Below are 20,329 nucleotides of genomic sequence, written 5' to 3'. Positions count from 1 at the left end.
TTTCGATGCGTCTGATCTTTTGCTGATACAGAGCATTGAGCTTTTTGGCTTGTAAAGACGTTTTCTAGGAAGTGAAACCACAAAGATGGATAAAACTAGGATATGAAACTATAAAATGAAGATATTAAAGAATGGACTGGAGTCCCTGCCCACAGGATGGGAGTAGGGCCTTTGCATCTGTCTATTGTTAGAAATATGTCTACTAAATCCCAGAGTGCAAAGCCACAAAGATCAGATCTGGATCTCCATGGGAGGTACGCTGAATCTTCAAAAGGAGAGTGTTGTCTGTGTTTTGGAACTCTGGCATATAAGTGCTGGAGCATTGCAAATAATACACTATAAGGCTTAAGGAATATAAAACCTACACTATTTCTGTCTTATTATAAAACAAGGTTCTCATATCCATCAGACCATGTTGAAGTCCAACATAAATCAGATACCGTCTTGTATAAAGTCCAGGTGGGTTTATATTTAGTCAGATAAAAAGGACACTTTGTAGTAAAGCTAGAAGATCACTACTTTGTCCTATGAGAGAATCCAGGAGGAATAGGAATACATTTCCTCTTCTTGGTTTCCACTTCTGTTTTCTGAGTGTCATAATGTAACTGCTATGGCTGTGGATGAGATCTGCAATGACGTATCCACCACCACCACCGACCCCTTACAAACACACTAAGTCAAATTAGGAGTGAGGCAGGACAGCTTTGGTTTCCCACAGCCCTGAAAAATATCACCATAAGCTCCCCTACACATCTAACCCTAACCCTAAACATGACTTCACCCTCCAACCCTCTCCTCTCCTTTACTCCCCCAAATCATGTTTTATACTTTGCATTCCAGGCCCAATGTGGTGCCTGCGGCTATCTAGTCTTATCCTACATTCCTTGTTTCCATATGTGACGCCACTTCACTTAGTGTGCAGCAAAGGGACATTATAGCTCCATTATTGGATGACTACATTTTATAAGCTTCTCTGGCGTATTGTAAAGCAGTAAGTCTGGAAACACACTATACTGGATAAGGAGGGTGGTTTTGTTTTCTCTAAGACCGACAATGACGGATAAAACTTACACACTGCAATAACACAACCACATAAACATCTAACCTCAAACCCACCCACTCATAATAAGAGCCACTTTTGCTCTTCAGATGATGTCATTATCCAAAACTCTGCCAGGAGGTGAAGTGTTTGACAAATAAAACTAGAGCAAACTACAATGTCAGACTTTTTTTTGCAGAACAATTCTCATTTGTGTCATTTTTTAGAAGCCAGACTGTCCATCAGGCGACACAGATCAAAGGCTGCCTGTTTTATTTGCTAATTTCAAAAAGAAGCCTCCCCTTCAAGAACAAGCCGTCCTCTATCCCGTTCTCTGTGCTTCATTGCCCAGCCTGCTGCCCATAGTGTTATTGGTCAAAGTGCGTGTATGTTGGTGTGTATTTGCACTAATTGCTCCCATTCTGTCCGTGTGATCGGCTCATTTTCTCTCAGTTGGACGCTCTAGAGAGACAGAACAGAGAGCCAGTCAGTTTGGACTGCAGACAGCACGCTCATTGAGGAAAGCCACACAGTTCTTATGTAGACTGAGCTGGAGGTTCATTTTCTTTTCATGATAGAAAACTGCAGTAATATTAAAGTTTCACCGGCCAGTTGGCTGTGTGGATGTCTCACTTGTTTCAGTGTACCACATGCCTAAAACATGTGACTTTCTCAAAAGTGTGTGCTGTGATTGATGTTCAAAATCACTTTACCATTCCAGCCAAATAAACATGAACTCTGACCATTTGGTGGTAGCCAAATGCTGAGTCTTTCATTGAGAAATGATGCAGTTTTGGACTTGAACTTATAAACTTTGGTATTCTCTCAAGTCATTTCAAACACTCAGAGAGAGAAGTTAAAAAACAGAGAAGCTATCCAATCCAAGCAGAGATGTGAGCTGGCAGGATGAATCCTCTTGTACTGAGCAGGACACAGAGCCCAATTTACTCATTCATTTCATAGTAGCAAGTTTAGTATCGTCATTGTTGCCACCTAAAATACTCAGATTTCTACTTGTATGTGACTAAGACTTTTACTGACATTAGCCTTTTGAAATTTCTTGAAATAACTCATACATGCAGATTAATGTCAGCCCACTCGCTCATTACTTTACACTCTGAAACCTTCAAAATCACGAATGAGACTGAAATAACCTGGTTATTAGACACGTCAGTGCCTCTATGTTGCACACAGGCTCATGTAGCTGTTTCATAATCACCTCGGCCCCTGCTTGAATAACATCCATAAAAGCACATTTTGTGACTCGTCAAATACTTATCTAAGAATCTAACTCTATTCCGAGCTGTCCTTTAAACTCTCTCATCCCCCTTATTAAATTATCCTGGAGATTGAAATAGTGGAACAATGATTTGCCTTTCCTCAGCGTCCAAAGACAGAGGCAGGTACTTCCCTTTGAAAAGCTCAAGGAGGCAAATCATGTTGAGAAGCTCTGAGGCAGTACAGTTCTCACAGTCCCAACAAGCAGTTTGGATACAGAGACTTAAGAGTTTGACGTTTCAAAGCGCTGGATCCAAATTCCCCGTTGTAAATCTAAAGCAGCTTTCTGCTGATTAACATTCCGTGAGTGAGTCAAACGGGGAAAAAAAGGGTGGGGGGGGGATTATGATTAGGACTGGAGCTTCGCTCAATCTCTCAATCACTCCCTTCCTCCTGTCTCCTACTGTGCTAGTTCTCCTAACCCCAAAGTTGCTGGGCTGCAGTTTCACAGAAGAGTGGAAAAGACCAGAGGACAGGAAAGGAAAACCACATTCTGGGCAGCCAATAATTGCTGTTCACTCACACAGACATACAAGTGTGTTGTACAGTATGTTTGTGTAAGTCTTTCTGTAACTCAGAAATACTCGTTATGGATAAGAAATCTAACAGGCAAAACTGCGCCAATGTAAATGTGAAGAAAATGTGCTTTGAATATCCAAAAGCAAGATATAGATTTGCTCCCGTCAGTGTTGTATTCTGGTATTTTATATAACTCATCAAGACAAAGCTCGGTACTTTATATAGAGTTGGGTTGTACAAATATAATGTAATAATCCTAATCGTTAAACTATAAACAGCTACATTTTATTCTAAAATCCATGAGGGGAATGGAGGGCTCTACACAGAATCAGAGAATGGAACTACTTAAGTCCATACAAGTACCGCCAATCCAAACCTGCTTGAGTTAATGCATTAGTTTACCTTCCATTACTGTCTGCAGAGCCTTAGTTTAAGTGATTCAAATCCTGCACAGTCAGCTCTATAAACAATGGAGGCTACATTTACTTCTGCAGATAGAAAACTGTTTGTAAAGCAGTGTTGCATTAAAGTTTCAACTGCTGTCTCGCTCCAATTACATGTGCATTAGGGAAGAACAGCTTGCACTCACAGGCTAATTCCATCCCATTATAACCTGACACAGAGAAGATCAACATAGAGGATGAGTTTGCATCATTTCATAGGCAGCACGACTCAGCAGAGTTTGACAGCAGTGGACATTGGACAGAGCAGAGCTTTGTTCAGAAAGGCCCCACAGTCTTTTGTCTGCAGTAATGAGCGGGGCTGGTCCATTTACATCTGCCTCTCTCAACTGTTGTCCACGCCACTGTTGACAACAACTGTCCTCACTGTGACAGACAGAAGAGAGGTGAGGGGTCAATGCAGGGAGGCGAAGCATGTCAGTCAAAACACAGGGTGGTTAAAGTGGGTAGAGCACCATTTCATACAATTAGTTAGGAAATCAATGCCACTATTGGAACATGTCTGAGAGTAACGCACAATCTATAAATCAATGGACCCCCCAACCTCAGACACACATGATGACAGTCTGATATATGTGGCTGCTGCAGTCTGACCACACAGATATCAGGACAGAATAAAAAATTGGTATGCACCAGGCATCCAATAGCACAAATCATGTGTGGCCTGTGCTGAGCATAGATAGTAACTTTAAATATTCTGCATGTGTGGTGGTGTGTGTGTGTGTGTGTGTGTGACCTGGGTGTGGTAGAGACCTTAAGGGCGTGTCAGAATGTCCACCTCTTTAGAAAAAGGCAGTAAACTACCTTTAACCAGGCCAGTCACCTCTTTCAACCTGCTGTATGACCCATCTGACATCCAAAGGGGTTTACAACCAACCCCTGACCCTCACACACAGCCTGTACACACCCCTCTCTCTCTCTCTCTCGCACACACACACACACACACACACACACACACACACACACACACACACACACACACACACACAGAAGGAGGGAGGGTCCACAAAGCTAAAAACGAGCCATCCTCTTATGCATTTATGTCCCCTTTTGACCCAAAATCTTCACAACACTTACACACACAATGTCACACGCTCACATTCATGCCGCCCTCCCCTATGTCCATGAGCTAACAAGAGCCCATGTGGTGGTCAGCACTATGAGGCACACTAAAAGTTAGACAAAGCCTTATTGTGTGCATGTCATCATTTCACAAAGGCACAAACACACGTACTTAGACACCTACAGTGACAATAGTACTGGATGTGGGGGTCAGGTCCTCCCCAACGTGCCACAAAATGAATGAGAGCATAGGCTGCTAGATGTGTTACAACAAGTGAGAAAATAAACACAAATGCGCAAACCTGCTGATATTTAAACTTTTCACTACTCCCTTTTTTATTTTACTGAACACTTTTTACCTCTTGACTTTCTGTGACCCAGTTAGGGTTAAACTGCTAAAAAAAAATGCAGAACACAACCTGATTTTAACCACTGCAATAGATAACATAGACAAACACACTCTTTGTAAAGTGTGTTGGACGGAGACATGTGTAGCCGTGTATGTTGTCTTTTTGCTCAGACTGATAAAGGTATCGTCCTTCTGTCTCCGTCCTCTTCCTTTGATAAACATGATTGTGCCTTGTTACTATCTCTGAACCCGAGAGAACACTTTGTTCAAGAGAGTGAGCTACACAGAGAGTTAAAAAAAAAACACAAATAGCACAAGAAGTGATGAACAAAAGAAAACTTACTTGCATAAACAACAGGAGACAAAAATAGGATGGCCATCCTTGTTCAAGTGTCAGATTATGGGTGTGTTTTTTGGCTCTCTGGCTAAATTTAACCAGAGACATCAAAATAAAATTGATGAATGAATCTTAATTTATCCCTGTTTGATAAACACATTAATAGCCTTTTGTGCTAAGTGAGTGTAAGTTGTGAAAACAGAACTAAAACTTGGCTCATTGTTACATCATTTCACATCATCCTGACTCATCACTGCTGCAGTCTTGCCCTTCACACACAAAAGTGAACAATGTAGCGACTACAATACAAACAACTCATGCATGCATGCATTGTGAAGAGTGTTTGCTGCTACCTCTCTTATGGGGGGCACCTGCTCACACATTCCTATGCCCGAACACGGCAGCAACACAAATAAAGTTGTGGGAGGCGAGTGTGTGTGTGTGTGTTTATATGTACAAGCGGTGGTGTTTGTTGCTGTGTGTTCCCAGCTGTTGCCTCTGCAGGTTTCTACAGTAAAGCTTGACTCAGTGTGTGTCATTGAATTTCTTTATAAGGTCATCTCTGCAACTTCAGAAAGGTTTAATCTACGTGGATTTAATGCGTCTGTCTCAGTGTGTGTTTGGGCCTCTTGATAGGTTTTTTTTTATATGAGTATGTGTGTGTTTTGCAGGTTATAAGAGGCTTCTGTTCTAGCAGTCTCAATGGACCACCCACTGAAGCCCTTTCCTCTGAGCAGCAGATGGAAAAAGAAAGACAAAGATCGCAGTCGTGGAGATAGCACCTCCATAGAGACTGTTGTCTTTCTCATCTTCTCCATATTTTTTAAACTATAAAAAAACACTTAAACAAACAATGCACCAAAAGATGTTCAAGCTGTGAAAAGCTAAAGGCAGTTTGCCTTTGAACTGCTTAAGAAGCTGAATGACTCTCATATGTGTGCATTGATAAATTTTCTTCTGAGTATTCAGAAGACCCGGTCAATTCAAGTCAAATGAAGTTCCCACAACGGCTCCCAAGCCACAATGGCTAAATAATAGCAGACAGATTTGAAGTGTTTCCTAACACAGAGTAACTCACACCCTGGCAAACACACATGTATTTCAGTCTGGCCACATTGTATATCACCAAATACAACCTCAAAAGAAATTATTAAACCAAGTCTGGCAGGAAGAAAGCGATAAATCAGGAGAAAAGCAGCGTTCTTGAGTGAGACTGTGTTACATTGTGAACAAAATCAGAGAATGGAAGACCTGAAAAAAAAAGTTCCCAGATTGTTGTACACTCCACCAACTCAGACTTGTAGTATGTGCTGAGTGTCAGCCTCTAACCACCATGGGTATTGTTAGTTGTTAGCATGACGAGTGAGAGGTGCTAGCCACATCCTGACCACACACACACTAAAAACACACAAACCCCTCTACCCTTCCCAGCGACACCAGACTACCCAGCAGAGACCCCGTCAAGAGAGTGCTGTGCACGGGAGTGGGAGTGTTTAAGAGGAATGTTTGTGTGTAACAGATTGAGGGGAGAGAACTATTCTTGCACAAGCTCCTGTACAAACAGCAGACTGAGTGACAAATCTGTTTTCATTTCCCTTTTCCCACTGTAGGGTCTGTCTAGGCGTGATGATGACGGCTGAGCATGTGTGCAGGCCCTGCTGATCTTCATCAACTACCCCCTCCTGACAGGTTCTCACTCGACAAAGTCTCTCTTTTCAGCTCAATTCTCTTTTTTAAAATTCTTGCTTAAACTTTGAGTTCCTGTACTTCCTTTGCCATTCCTAGATAAACAGCAGCCCCTGCTTTGCCCGCTCGGGAAACCCCGTGACCGCAAATGGCTAGACAGACAGAAAGAAAAAGAGGCTCGAGGGATATTTCATTCAACCGCTTGCCAAGTGTTCAGAGTTTGGGTTTTGACTACCCAAAGCTTTAAGCAAGGGACACACACACATTGTTTTCTCCACCCTGAGACAACTCACACTCTCCAATTTCAACCCTGAAGTCTCTGATGGGCTTACACAAACTGCAGGGTGATAATAAGCTATATCTCACCTTTGCCTCTTGAGAAGCACATGGGAAGAATATATCACAGCATATTGGAGATGGGAAAGGTCTGAGGGGAGCTTGTGTAATACAAATTCTGCAACAGGACAGTGAAGGTATCTCAAGTAGAAAAATTAAAAAAAAAGAAAAAAAAAGAGTCTTCTAAAGTTCTCTGCTGAAAGCCTGAGTGAGTCAAGCAGCCAACATCCCCCCTAAAAATGATACACAGGGATTACTGGGTGTTTTTAAAATGTAGCTTTAGCCCCCTGGTGTGTCTGTATGAGATGGAATAAATTGATGCCTTCCCCAGCCGTTTTCAGGTTCCCAGGAGTCTGACTCCAACACTGTCTCTTTGCAGAAAGTCTCTGGCTGACCCTCGGCAAAAAGAGAACTGGCAGGATGCACAGCCAGACTAAAGCCAAGAGGAGAAGTGAATGAAGGAAAGAGAAAGTTGGAAGACAGGAGGTGAACGGAAGGTGAGTTTTTCACTAATTTGAATTTCAGACTGCACGCATTCATACTCAACAAACTTACCCCAAACAGAGAGTTAAAGAGTGACAGCTCGATATGCACAAGCCTGGGCATGAATAGTACTTGACCTCACTGTGCAAGCCAGCTAAATGCTGACCTCACCGCTCTATAGCTACCAGCACAAGTTGGTCAGAAGGTAATTACAGCCTTCAGTGCAGAAGTGCACTTAAGCCAAGAAGTGCTGGGCAGGTTCATCTCTCGGTCTGTGATATTTTTTCTCTGAAATTGTCACTGAACCTAATTTCTGTCATCTCTTTGCCTTTCTTTCCCGCTCAGCTCCACTCTTTGTCTGGATCTCCCAACAATGAGTCAGGTAGATTCATTCAACCTTCAACACCTACAAGAGCATACATTCATCCGATTGCAATTTCCTAAACATTTATATGATTTCAATCTTTCTTATAATCAGTCTCTCTCTCCTTTATTTTTTCTAGCACCATTCTCTGCAGAAGAAGATGATGGCATTTCAAGACTCTTGCACTGAACTCAGGGAGAAACATAAAAGATCACTAATGGAACGAAGAATGAAGGGAAGGAAGGAAGGAGGCAAGGGAAGAGAGAGAAAGATGGAGCTCTTGGGAGGTTTCTGCAGGGTCAGAAGAAGACAAGGGGCCTTCATTGAAGTTTGCTTCTCCCAGCATGGGTTTGGAGATGATACCCATTCATCCAGACCTGATGAATGTCAAAGATCTTGGCTGTTTTCTTTCCTCTTTTCTCTCTGTCTCTCACACAGCAGTTATCACACAGACATTCTAATGAGCATTAAGAAGCATTGATTGTCACACCTGCATCCAGTGCGAAGGCCACTGCACACCGATAGTGTAAATTCCTCTCTATCTCTGTCTGCTTGTTTGTGATTTATCAGTCTGTGTCTCTGTCTCAAGTGACTCTTGATTTTTTGTGTGTGCTTGCATGCAAGTGCTGTTCTGTGTCGGTCTTATCTCTGTCTATTCAGACACCGGTAGAGACCCACAATGTTATCAGAGCCACACAGACAGAGACAAGACATCTCCTGCTTGTGCTTTCACGTGTGGGCTCCTATCTCCGAACTAGTGCATGTTCCCTTGTAGTCCTGGCATTAGTTTTGGCTTGTCCGCAGTTCTTTTGCCGAAACTAACCAAATACAACTTTTAGAAAATATTTTCATGAAACCACCTCAAGGTGTCAAAGCTGCTTACACTCCACAGTTTGTCCGTTCTCAGTTGACCGGCTTGGTGGGTGTTGCAGTATTTACGACGCCCAGACCCCTCGGGCCTGCTCCCTCCCCCTTCCCTGTCTTGAACTCCTGACACATCTGCCCCCCTAAACTCAATCATGCAGAGAGACACGCCCCTTTCTAGCACCTGACTGGACTGTTGAAAGGCTCCTTATGTAGTCACCTGCCAAAATCCGGCTCTTAAGGCAAAGCATAAAATTGTTGGTATGTTCGCTTAATGGAAGAAAGGTGTGTTGACCTTTCCAGCTCCGCCACTTCCTCCATCTTGCCCTGTGTCAGAGTGAATGTTTAGCTGGCTCTTACATTATGTATTTAACTGTTGTCAGGCTGCCTTTTAAAGTGCATTTACAATCCCTTTTAAGCGAAGCACCAAAAGGCCAGGCCACTGACACGCAGACGCATACAGTATGTGCTCTGTTTGGACTGTTACCTAATGTGAAACACATGGATCATAATGACAATGCTTGTTCAGTAGAGACTATATTAGTCACACTTGTGTCTACAGGCCATGCGGGGGGAACAAAAGTCTAATCCTAACATGTTAAATAATTCCACTGGGCTTACATAGATTTAAACAGTCAGGCTTTAAGAGCTGATGATCATGTTTGCATTGTAGCCGTTTTAAAAAGACTGTGTTTCGCTCCTTGAGGAGGTGAAGTGAGGGAAGCATGGAGGGGTGTTCTGTTTAACTGCTGTCTGACTGACTTCCTGTAGCCTCCACTCCTCTGCTGAGACAGAGACACACTGCCAGCACAAAGTCATATAAGATACTAATGGGCCAATTCATATTGATGGACTCATTATGTACTTGCAAAGAGAAGGGCACATATGTTCACCCCACCTTTAAATGGAGATGTCTCATCTTCACAAGGATTTAGCTGTTTGACTCAAATTTAACGGAAGAATAATTCATTTTCCCAAACAACCTCAAACAACGCATCCTTTCATCAGGGTGAAATTCCACCACATACCCTTCCGTGTTCCCTCGTCTATCTTCTCCCTGCAGCCCTCTAATGCTCAATAGGCAGATTATCTCAGAGCTGGAGAGGAAACTTGGCCACCATTACTGGAGTGCATCATGTCCAGCAATGTCTGTGACCCTGCAGTGGCACACAGATGGCCGACACAACAGAGATAGACTCAGGCAGAGACGGAGAAAGAAACATCAGATGTAGCTAAAAAAGAGAAAATCAGCCTACCAATTCACAGAAACGCTCAAAAGTTTAACACATTCTCACAAGGACATGAGCCCACACATGCACAGTTATTGACAGATGTAACCCAGATTAGTGGGAACAAAACCAAAGAGACATCCTGCACAGACGCACAGAAACAGCAACGAAGTGCCAGGAGAGAGTTTTCTTCTCGCAGCAGCGTGGGCAGTCAAGCTACCAGTTTTCCAATTTTCCATGCCACTCAAACACAACATAACATAGACTCAAACCCAAACATACTCCTCAGTGTTTCAAACACATAGACATGGTGATTATGTGTAATGAGGAGCCTCTTAAGTCTGTGGCGGAAATACAGGCAGGCCAGCACTGTCTGGGTCCCCTTATCCAAACCTGCTTGTGTTTACACACACCTCACTCTTAAATCCCAGTGTGTGACTGGGCGTCACACCCCCATCACACCAAATATGTTTCGTCACCAACTTTCCCTGATAATACACATCCACTTTTGGTTACCAGTGGGATCCAAACAGTTTATTTTGGCTCCAGGATGAAGCCCAGAAATGGTGGATGAGCTGAGCAGATCTTATCAACATAAAGAGACTTGAAGCTATGGCCAAGTGTGTCCTGTCTTGACAGAGTTTGTTTTCCTGTGCCCACATGTGTTCCACATATGGCCCTGGCTCTAAAGAGCTCCTTCCCTCCTCAAACCACAAGGGAATTCCAGGAAGCCTTACTGTACGGGGTTTTGGTCTAAATATGCTGTGTGTTCGGCTGTGGCTTTTTTAATCACCGTGGTCTATCTGGATGACCTTGACCCAACAGGTGATGTTTTCAGAAGATGGCGCTGCTGGGTTGCAGATGGAAAAGCAAATGTTTTGGAAAATAAAAATGGAAAGCAGGTCAGTTTTTGAATCAGGGAGTGAGTTGTGAAGAAGTAGAGAGCAGGAAGGAGAACAGATGAATGGACAAAGTTCCAGCAGTGAGGGCAAGGCTGAGATTGTAATCAATGTGGGTCGGGAGAAATGAAAGTAAAGGAGACACAGATATAAAGGAGGGTCAAAAAAAAAATTACGGAGCCTTGTTTGGTGTTTTTGGAGTTGGAATAGATGATAGAGATAGATAGATAGAGATAGATAGAGCAGGACAGGAAAACACTCCTGAATCAGAGAGGCTTCAGACCACAGTGGTGTGGCTATCAGGACAGCTTGGGGAAGGGACTGTATCCTCCGATGAGAGCAAAAAAGAGATTCATCAAGCCGTTGAGCCTTGATGTTTATGAACGTGCTGTTGCCGACAAAGATTTAGGTCGGCGTACAAACAAACACATTCCTGTGTCTGACAGGGAGAGACAAGACTGCTGAGAGAGGCATGTGTCGAAGGAGAGAGAAGAAACATTTTCCCAACTTATGGACACAGTGAAAGAATTCCTGTCGCTAGAATACTTTTTCAGAAAGCATGAAACAGCAAAACCCTTTCTTCCTTGTTTCTCTTCCTTGTTTCAATCCAAGCTGCTTCCCAGTGGGTTCTGCATGCAGGAGTAGAAATCCCAGGTCTTGAATGATCCTTCTGTGATTGGATGCTTGTGTTAGCAGTCACGTAGTCAGTCCTTGGTTAATCACACATAAGCAAAATGCACACAAAGACAGACACACACATTAACAGTCCCCATTGAAGCACAGATACCGTCCATGTCAGGGTAAATCGACCAAAATGGGAGAGACAGCAACACATCAAAAGCAGAAACATGCAGGAGAAGAGGCAAAAGCTGCCGTGGCATACTTATAACTGTCGGGCAAACATACACCCTCCCACACACACGAACGCACACACCTCTCTTAACCTGTCATGATTGGCACGTTTTCTAATGAACCTGGCACAGTCAGCAACAACCTTGTCATAAAAGCTGATGTAACTTTTCCATTCTCCTTCGTGTTCCTTCGCTCTCTCTCTAATTCCTCCCTCTGGAAAATTGGCTTTCTCTTTGGGGTGTTGCAGAAACTGTTTCCAAACTTCATGCACGCTGTAAACTACTTCTCAACCTGTAAAAGATGGGCTTTGGTGTTTTGAGTATGAACCTCTGCATTCATTTCAACTGAAATAATTTTGTTTGAAGGGGCTGCTGCTGGCTGTTAATCGTAACTGGAGGACACTCAACAGGAAAGAAGCAGAAATGGAAGTTGTAACAGAGTTTCTTTGTCCTCTGGTGCAATGTTTGCTTACTCCACCCTCTGCACACTCAGAGCCTTAGTAGTCATGCAAGTCAGAGGGAAAAGCATCTTCTCCTGTTTGCTTCCCCTCTTTACAATCTTAGGTCTGTTTGTATATGTGTGTTTGTGTGTTTGCACAGGGGAAGTTATCTATGTACTGAGGTGTTTTCTACCCATGTAATTGGAGGAGTATCTTTTTTGTGTGCTTCTATTTTGCCTCTGGTTATAGGGATAGACAGCCATCTGTATCTTCCCTTTTTTATCTGAATTATGACAGATTGATGTGTTTCAAAATGTCACATGCAGCTCACACATTTAAAAGGAATATTTTGTAGGTGTCAAGTGTGAAAAACTGAACGGTGGCCAGAGGAGGAGGAGGAGGTGGGAGGAGGGAGGAGGAAGGAGGGAGGAGGGAGGGGGTGTCTTACATTCAACAGTGCATCTACAGACAAGTGTGTTTGCTTTTCCAGTGCAATATATTGGATCTCTGCCTCTCAGGCTCCATACACTGCTGCTCTGACGCTGCCGGACAAAGAGGTCACTGACAGCATCAAAAAAAGCTCCCTCTCTCTGCCTGTTTAAAAACAACAGGTCAGACTTAAAAGTAAGTTGAAAAAAAAATCACTTTCCGAGCTTTGCCAAAGTAGACAGCGTATTTTTTTTCAGTGATCACAGCCCTTCCTTTGGCACACATACATCTGACACAGGAGCAATCCTACACACATGCAAACTCTTCCTTGGCTGCAGAGATTTGGCACAAGCAGTCTATATAGATCCCAATCAGAGAGGATATGTGGGATTGAAGCTTCATCTCTCCCTCTATCTCTCCTTGGCTCCATCCAGCCAAGCCCGTATGACTCCGACAGATTTCAGCAGAGAGCACAGCGAGGGTTTATTATATCCAACCCTTGGTAAGGCAAATGTGTTTCCACTTAAACTACCCCCCAATGCTCTCGCTCCCCCTCCTCCTCCTCTTCCTTCCCTCAGTCTGCCCATCTGATCTTTTAAGTGTGTAATTAAATATTACAACCAAATCGCCCACAGATTGGTTCTGTATCGACTACAGTAAATGGCTTCACTTCTCCTGGAGCACACATAGAGAGAAGTGATGCATGCCAGCTAATGCCTATAGGCAATTAGAAGTGTGATGGTTGGCACTGATTTTTCAGGGGTAAAAAGCAAAAAACTAATAACTTTAGTGGGTTCTTGTGGTGACTCAGAGTTCACTCTCTGTGAGATCTATACAAATGCTTTACATCAAGACAGAACGGATTCATATCACCACAGAAACTACCAATTTAAGAGACTGAATATTTGAATAAAGCAAATTTGAATAGAGTACGTTATGTGTGTTTCTTTGTAAACTATGTCATATAACACTTAATGAAGCATCTCTGTGTTAAATAACTGACTGAGAGGGAGGTTTAAATGGGAGATTATTTTGGTAGCAATGGCAGATTTCTTACACTGACTGACTGCACTGAGTTTATGTCTTGTGTGGGTACAATGAGAGACAATGACTCTTTTTACTCTTAACAAAGTAGCTTATTATGAACAGTCTTCTCATTGTAAGACTTTTTTTTTTTTGTTCAGTTGACACTTCCAGAGAGAGAAAATAATCATATAAAAGGAAATAAAGAGGGGATTAGTTTTCTTAATTGCATATTTGCAGAACTAGGTTGGGTAACCCAACTTAAAGCCAACTTAAAGCTTGCAAAAGCCACTTTGGAATTTTCAATGTAATCTTATGTAAATGTCAAACAGTCCTGACTTCCATACGAGCATGTGAGAGAAGAGAAAGCTGCAGGAGCTTAATGTAAAGAAGCTGTGATACCTTTGCCATCATCTTCACTTTGTAAAGGCTGAAGAGTTGAATAGCATATCTCTTGCATCTCAACCTCTTCTTCACAATATAAACTCAATGCTGACTCATTATTAGTTATCTTGATTCACCACACCCATACTGATTGAGTGGGCAAGACGGACATAAAAAAAAAAAGACTTGAAACTCATGGCAACCAAGACCAATTTGATTCAAAGATGAATAACAATGATTGGCTTGTGTGTTATTTTCTCTAAGTCGTCCTCAAAACAAAAGTGGACTCCTTGGCTTCAGTCCAAGATTTCAAAAACCAAGCTGCAAGCTGTACTTCCATCCAACAGCCTTATTATTCTTCATTTGAGACAAGAAGGAAACAACACATAACTGTTACATATATTTATATGTGCTTACACTAGCATGATTACCACTGACGTTTGACTCCGGGCCCTCATCACATACCACTGATATTTCAGTATTTAAATAACCCAGCCAGCCATCCAACACAAGTGCATGTGGCATTCTGCCTCTAAGCCAAAAACATTTTCATGATGATATGCACAGTGGTTCCATTTTAACACAATCATTGCATCCAGGCAATGCACTGAAGTATCTGGTCCAAGATTCCAGCCAGTCTTTCTGCTTCCCCCATTTGCAACTGGAGCTTCACTACTCAATCTAATGTCCTCCCTTCAAGAATCTGTGCTAGGATTGTGTGGTAATTCATGTGACATACTGGCTGAACATTTTCCAATTCAAACAAGTTGAAGCACAATCTAAACTCTCCTACTCTCTTTAAATGCAACCACTATTCTCTAAATGTGATTAGTGGAAATAAATCATGATGAACGCTTTCAAGTTTAAAGTTTCTATTTTTGTACTTCTATTTGTGCCCATTACCCTTTTCCCTGGAGCATCTGTCATTCCCATCTCTCTGTGCTTCCTCCCTGTCAGTGCTTTACTGTAAACAGTGTTGAGAAGCATGCGTCATGCTGTTGTAATGTATTAGGAGGTGCGTGGCTTAGGATGAAAATAATGACTGAAGTTTCAAAGAAGGTAGAGGAGCAACAAAGACCACAGCACACGGGGGAGAATACAATCTTACACAATGTTAATGGACACTGGTTTTTAGAAATGTCACAAACTTAGTGACCAACATCCGAGGTTGTGAAACCAGCTGGAGGTTCCTGAATCAATGTCATGGGTTTTGAAACAGCCTGACAAATCATCTGTGGTGTCATATCTGTACAAAATTACTCATGTTTTTTTTCCCAGAATAGTCCACATCCACACACATGTCCATTTAAGAACCCACAGATGAGCACAGTGCAACACATGTGCACTGTAACGGGTCTGTGTTTTTACAGCTGGGACGAGACAAAAAGCCAGTGCAAACAGTGACACGGGCCATCAGTGTGTGTGTGTGTGTGTGTGTTGGGGGGGTATATGCGTCTGCACAGAACACTCTCCCACAAATACATGAGTTGTAGTGTTATGTGAGGGATTAACCCTTATTATCCAGTAAAGCTATATGACTTTAGGTCTTAACTCTATACACACACTGACCTGCTGACAGGGTACACAGGCATGACCTCCTAAATTCATCTGTACAGTGAATTCAGGCCAAGAACAGACTTGATGTTATTGCCTGAGGACAAAAGCAGCATGTCTAAACGTGGAGTGCACAAGAATGATCGAGAAGTCTATTTACCAAAATATTAATGTCCTGATGTTTTCCAAAATTAAACCTGCCCCAGATTTGAGGAACAGGGAGTGTATTTTGAGAGTGCTGGTTTCCCCATCTGTGTGACCACAGTGCTGGGCTGCTCGCCCTGCATCGTGCTGCCCACTGTTCCCACGCCTCTTTTTGGGCTAAATACATATTTAGGGAAATACTGAGAAGCAAATCATATGTCCTGCTCTTTGAGTGCACCCTAAACCCATCACTCACTGGCTTTTTTACAAGCTTCACATAACTGGAGCAGAGGAACTGAACAGTTTGTTAGTACTGAACTGAATCAAAGTTTATTTATCCAGGTTAATCTTGCTCTCTTGCATGAATGCTCTCTTTCAGGTTGGCCCGTGATTACGAATCATGCTTTATAGATTCGGGTCATAAAGCAGGCATTTACAACCATTGACTTCTATTGGGTTAAGTCATTTAAAAGTTTAAAAGCTTTAAAAGTTAACTTGGGAAACAAATATTAGCACAAAAAAGTCAGAGAACAATGCAAAAACTCAAATGAAACTGCACCTTGAAAACTCCTCTGCCAGCTGGTCAGAGTTGAACGGATCTCTGCATGCCAACCAGTCAGAAAGATCAATGATTTCAAAGCCACTTCCACTGTCCATTAGTACATCTACTACTCTGCACTTTAAAATGCCCCATAGCACTATCAACAATTCTACCAGGAAGAGCTTGCCTGTGCTATTTCCTTGTGAGCAGAAATGAATGACAAATGGATTCCTCTGTATGGGGGCACTGTGCAGTGAGTTCAACCAGTGCTGTGGATCCATTTGAACACATGCAAAGCAGAATAAATAGTTTTTAGACTATGCATGTGAGCCTGTGTGCATGAGTAATGAATAGGATCCTGGCACATCACAACCAAGTTCCTCTAATGCACTCCCTGTAGACCAGAAGAAATAAACAGATAAAGATAAAGTGGACGTGAAAGCAATGGCAAAGAAAAAAGAGGAGGAGAGAGCCAAGAGTGAGAGTAAACGAGAGAGGGCAGGAGGAGAGGAGGGAGGGAGTTTTTCAGGATTGTTATTGGAGCCGTAGAAGTCATTTCTGACTTAAAGAGTTCCAGATGTGGACCAGCCCCTGAGAAAGAGAAAGAATAAGAGAGACAGAATCAAGAGGGAGGGAGAGGGATTAATCAGACTCTACCCTTCCAGATGATCAGTAGTCTACTCTCTGGTTCTGAGAGAGGGAAGTGAATCTTCGTGTCTGTGTGCTGATGGTTTTGGTGGCCAGGGGACTTTTGCAGTGTTGGGGGTGGGTGCAGAAAGCCGGGTTTAGGGTGTGGGGTGTCAGGTGGTAAGGTGGTAGAGGGGTATGTGGCTTGCACAGCCTGGTCTTGGGCCTATAAAAAGCTAAGGTGGTCAGAATAATGGTCTGTTGTTATTACACACGCTGGTCTTTCTCAAAACCAATGACTAAATCACTAAAATAGCCGGTCTGAAAACCCAACCAAAAGACATCTGGTTAAATACTGGAACAAAAGCTGCTCTTTAACTTGTTTTGCAGTGAAATAGCTCCCCAATGTACTGCTCTCTGTCTTTTCAACACTTTTTATATGAAATGCAAGGTGCTAGTGAATAAAAGCATGCATGCATCTGTGTATATATTGCATATTAAGCTCTGATTGATTTGTAAGTCAACAGAGTTACAGCATTTACGTGTTCTTCTAATGCACTCCATGCATGCACAGAAAGGTGCTCCTGCATGATAAGGTCTTGAATTAAAATCAATAGTGAGTATTCTACCCTTTATTAACAGTTATCTCCATTTACCCTCTCTCCTTCTCCTTCCTTTATGTTCTATATGATCATGGATCTGTGTGCCCAGCTTCCTCAGCATTTGTTTTCACTCCCTCTGCGTTGGGCTAAGCTGCACGATCACACTACAAAAGGCTATTGTCCTGCAGTAAAAAGCTCTGCTCCAGGGAGCTGGTAGTGGGCCACAAACAAAGGCTGGTTACATTGTCCCAACACAAGCCCATGAATCAAGCCAATGCTGGACTGCCAAAACAGCCTCGGAAAGAGTCCTGCGAGTCTACTGGGGTGTGAGAGGAAAGAGAAAGAGAGTTGATTGAGGAGGGATGTGAGGGTGGAGGAAACAAATGCACAGGGAGCAGGACGCACAGCTGGAGCTGGAAGAGAAAGGAGGGAGAGCAATGTAGAGATGGTGGTAGGTGAGAGGGATTTGTCCAACAGGAGGAGAGGAGGAGAGACAGGGTGAGGAAATGTTAGGAGGGGAGGATTTTAGAGGAGTGCAGCCAACACAGCAGGGGAATGAGAGGTGAAGTCAGCGCAAACAGAGAGTTGTGTCAACAGACGAGCCTCCTGCCTGTGCTCTACAGACTCAAAGCACCCCCAAATCATGACAGCAGAGAAGGAGGAATTTTGGGTGCAAACTTAAAACTAACCAACGGAATTTCCGTTTTAAGTATACTTAAAACTAAATATGGAAATTGAACATAGTTAGCAGCATTTCTCCTTATATGACCTCAGGCTGAGAGAGGAACACTCTTTGTTCTTATGCAGTGATCCTGCACTTTTTTTCCCTATTCTGACAGGTCAAATTAGCATTGAATCCATCAAATCCTCACGCACAAATAGCTGCTATTGTATCCAGCAGCAGGACATATTTCACCTTTTCCACAGTGAGAGTATGGAAAGTGATGACCAACGCTCTGGAAGGAGAGTGTGTGACTGAAAAAAAAACTTTCAGATGAAGTTTGGCCAAGACAATCAAACAAACATTGAGAGCAAATGCACTGAAAAGAGAGTTAAACTATTTACCATTGGCGTTCTTCCCGCAGATCAGGTGCTCATAGTGCTGCAGGACTCCCCACAGCTCCGCATCATTGTTCACCAGCCCCTCTAGGGCCTCTGCACTCACTAGGGCGCATGCTGACCCTGAATCCGGCCCTGTATGACCTCTTTCAGCCATCAGCACCCGGGCTCCTATCTCCTCCACCAGAGCCTCCATGCACGCGGTCATGCATATCGCTGCGTACTCGTGGATGCGCACCGAGATGCGGGTATCTACCATCCAGCGGAAGAAGCGTCCCACGGAGAAAGACAAGCCGCAGCGGGCGGACTTGCCCTTCCTCAGCAGCTCCCCTGCGCTCATACTGTACATGGATATTGCCTTGACCGTCGCAGAGACACAGTGGTCGGCCAAAGCCCAGCTGAGCACAAGCCTCATGGCACTCTGCACCTCAAAGCGCGTGCAGCGGCAGTGCATGACGCTGAGCCGCTGAGCCTCTCTGGAGATGCGGATCAGAGCTCGGCGGAGGAGAGCGGACAGCCGCCTCACAGCCTCCGTGGAGAACACAGGTGCGAGCCCCCCTTTCATGCTCCCACTCTCGGCCACTTTACGCAGTATCTTGGCCACCTCCTCTTCGGTCCAGGGGAACTCTTCTAGCTCAGGTAAGCGGGGGCACTTTGAGAAGATGTCTTCAGGGTCCTCAGGGAGGACTGTGTTGACCGTGTCCCAGCTGTTGTTTCTGCTGTTCATGGAGCCGGAGTAGTACCACCAGTTGCCCCGGTGAGGGGCCGTCATGAAGGCCTGGGAGTTGGACTTAGAGGAGGACAGGCTGAGGGATTTGCAGGAGTCCCCCGCCCCGTAGCCAGAGTCCAGCGTCAGGTCCTCCAGGGTTTTCATGTGGACATTGCTTAATCCAGCCATTATAATGAAATGGCTTCAAACAGGGGTGTTTCGGAAAAGGGGTAAACCTTGCTGGCGGTTTACCTGGAAGTCAGGCAAGCAGTAGTCGAAACTCCCCGCTGAGCTGGACGGACTGGTTACACAGCACAACATTTGACAGACATGCTGCTATGTTGTGCTCAGCGCTGGATTAGTAAAATACAACACCTCAAGCTGACAAAATCCTCTTTCGATGTTTTGAAGTTAGTCTTAACCAAAACCACCCTGTTCAGTCGCCAACAATCCGAAAAGTCACCAAAGTTGACGTCAGACGCGCCTCACCTTTCCCCGGACAGTGCAGCACAGGGATTTAAACTTTCCTCCAGTCTCCACACAATCTTTTCCACCCGACGAAATGTCCCCTTGCTTACAGAAAAATAGGCAGACCCCAGTTCAAATAAGTCCAATAAAGCCGCTCAACACACAAAACAGATCTCTTTTGGTTTATATCCGTTGAAAAGTTTAACGAGTCTCCCTTATCGCTCCCGGTGTTCGTTAGGAGCCGCCTAGACGCGAGTGTCCGCTACAGATGTGTGTGAGGAGGACCTGCTGCTGAATGACAACTCGGAAGCAGCCCGAGAACCAATCAGGAAAGGGTAGACATTTTAGGCGACCAATCAGGATCCACTTCAAGCTTTTCCCTGAGTTCAGAGGAATATTCAACTTTGTTTTTGAGCCCAATTAGATATAAAAAAAATTCCTGTAAAATATGTCACATAAATATGGCTGTATAGTCTTACAGACTCGAGTTGCAATACTTGTTTACACCTCTATATGTTTATGTCATTTCAGTTGTCATACATGTACGTTTGTTATCATGTATACCTCAAATTGTGATTCATTGTATGATCAG

The 20,329-nt window shown here is 43.6% G+C and overlaps 1 protein-coding gene across 1 annotated transcript in view; it reads right to left on the bottom strand.

Moving 5' to 3' along the window:
- abtb2b (ankyrin repeat and BTB (POZ) domain containing 2b) overlaps nt 1-19,998 on the bottom strand; it is a 42,542-nt gene extending 22,544 nt beyond the window's left edge. The window contains exon 1 of the mRNA XM_034686803.1: nt 18,567-19,998. Coding sequence (XP_034542694.1) covers nt 18,567-19,458 — 892 coding nt within the window. The 5' untranslated portion in view covers nt 19,459-19,998. The remainder of the gene's footprint in view (nt 1-18,566) is intronic.
- Between the last annotated feature and the right edge of the window lie 331 nt (nt 19,999-20,329).

Source organism: Notolabrus celidotus, chromosome 6 (genome assembly GCF_009762535.1).
Source record: "Notolabrus celidotus isolate fNotCel1 chromosome 6, fNotCel1.pri, whole genome shotgun sequence".
NCBI classification, from domain to species: domain Eukaryota; kingdom Metazoa; phylum Chordata; class Actinopteri; order Labriformes; family Labridae; genus Notolabrus; species Notolabrus celidotus.
Note: the sequence above shows the minus strand (reverse complement) of the source record. Positions and strands in the feature narration are given on the sequence as shown.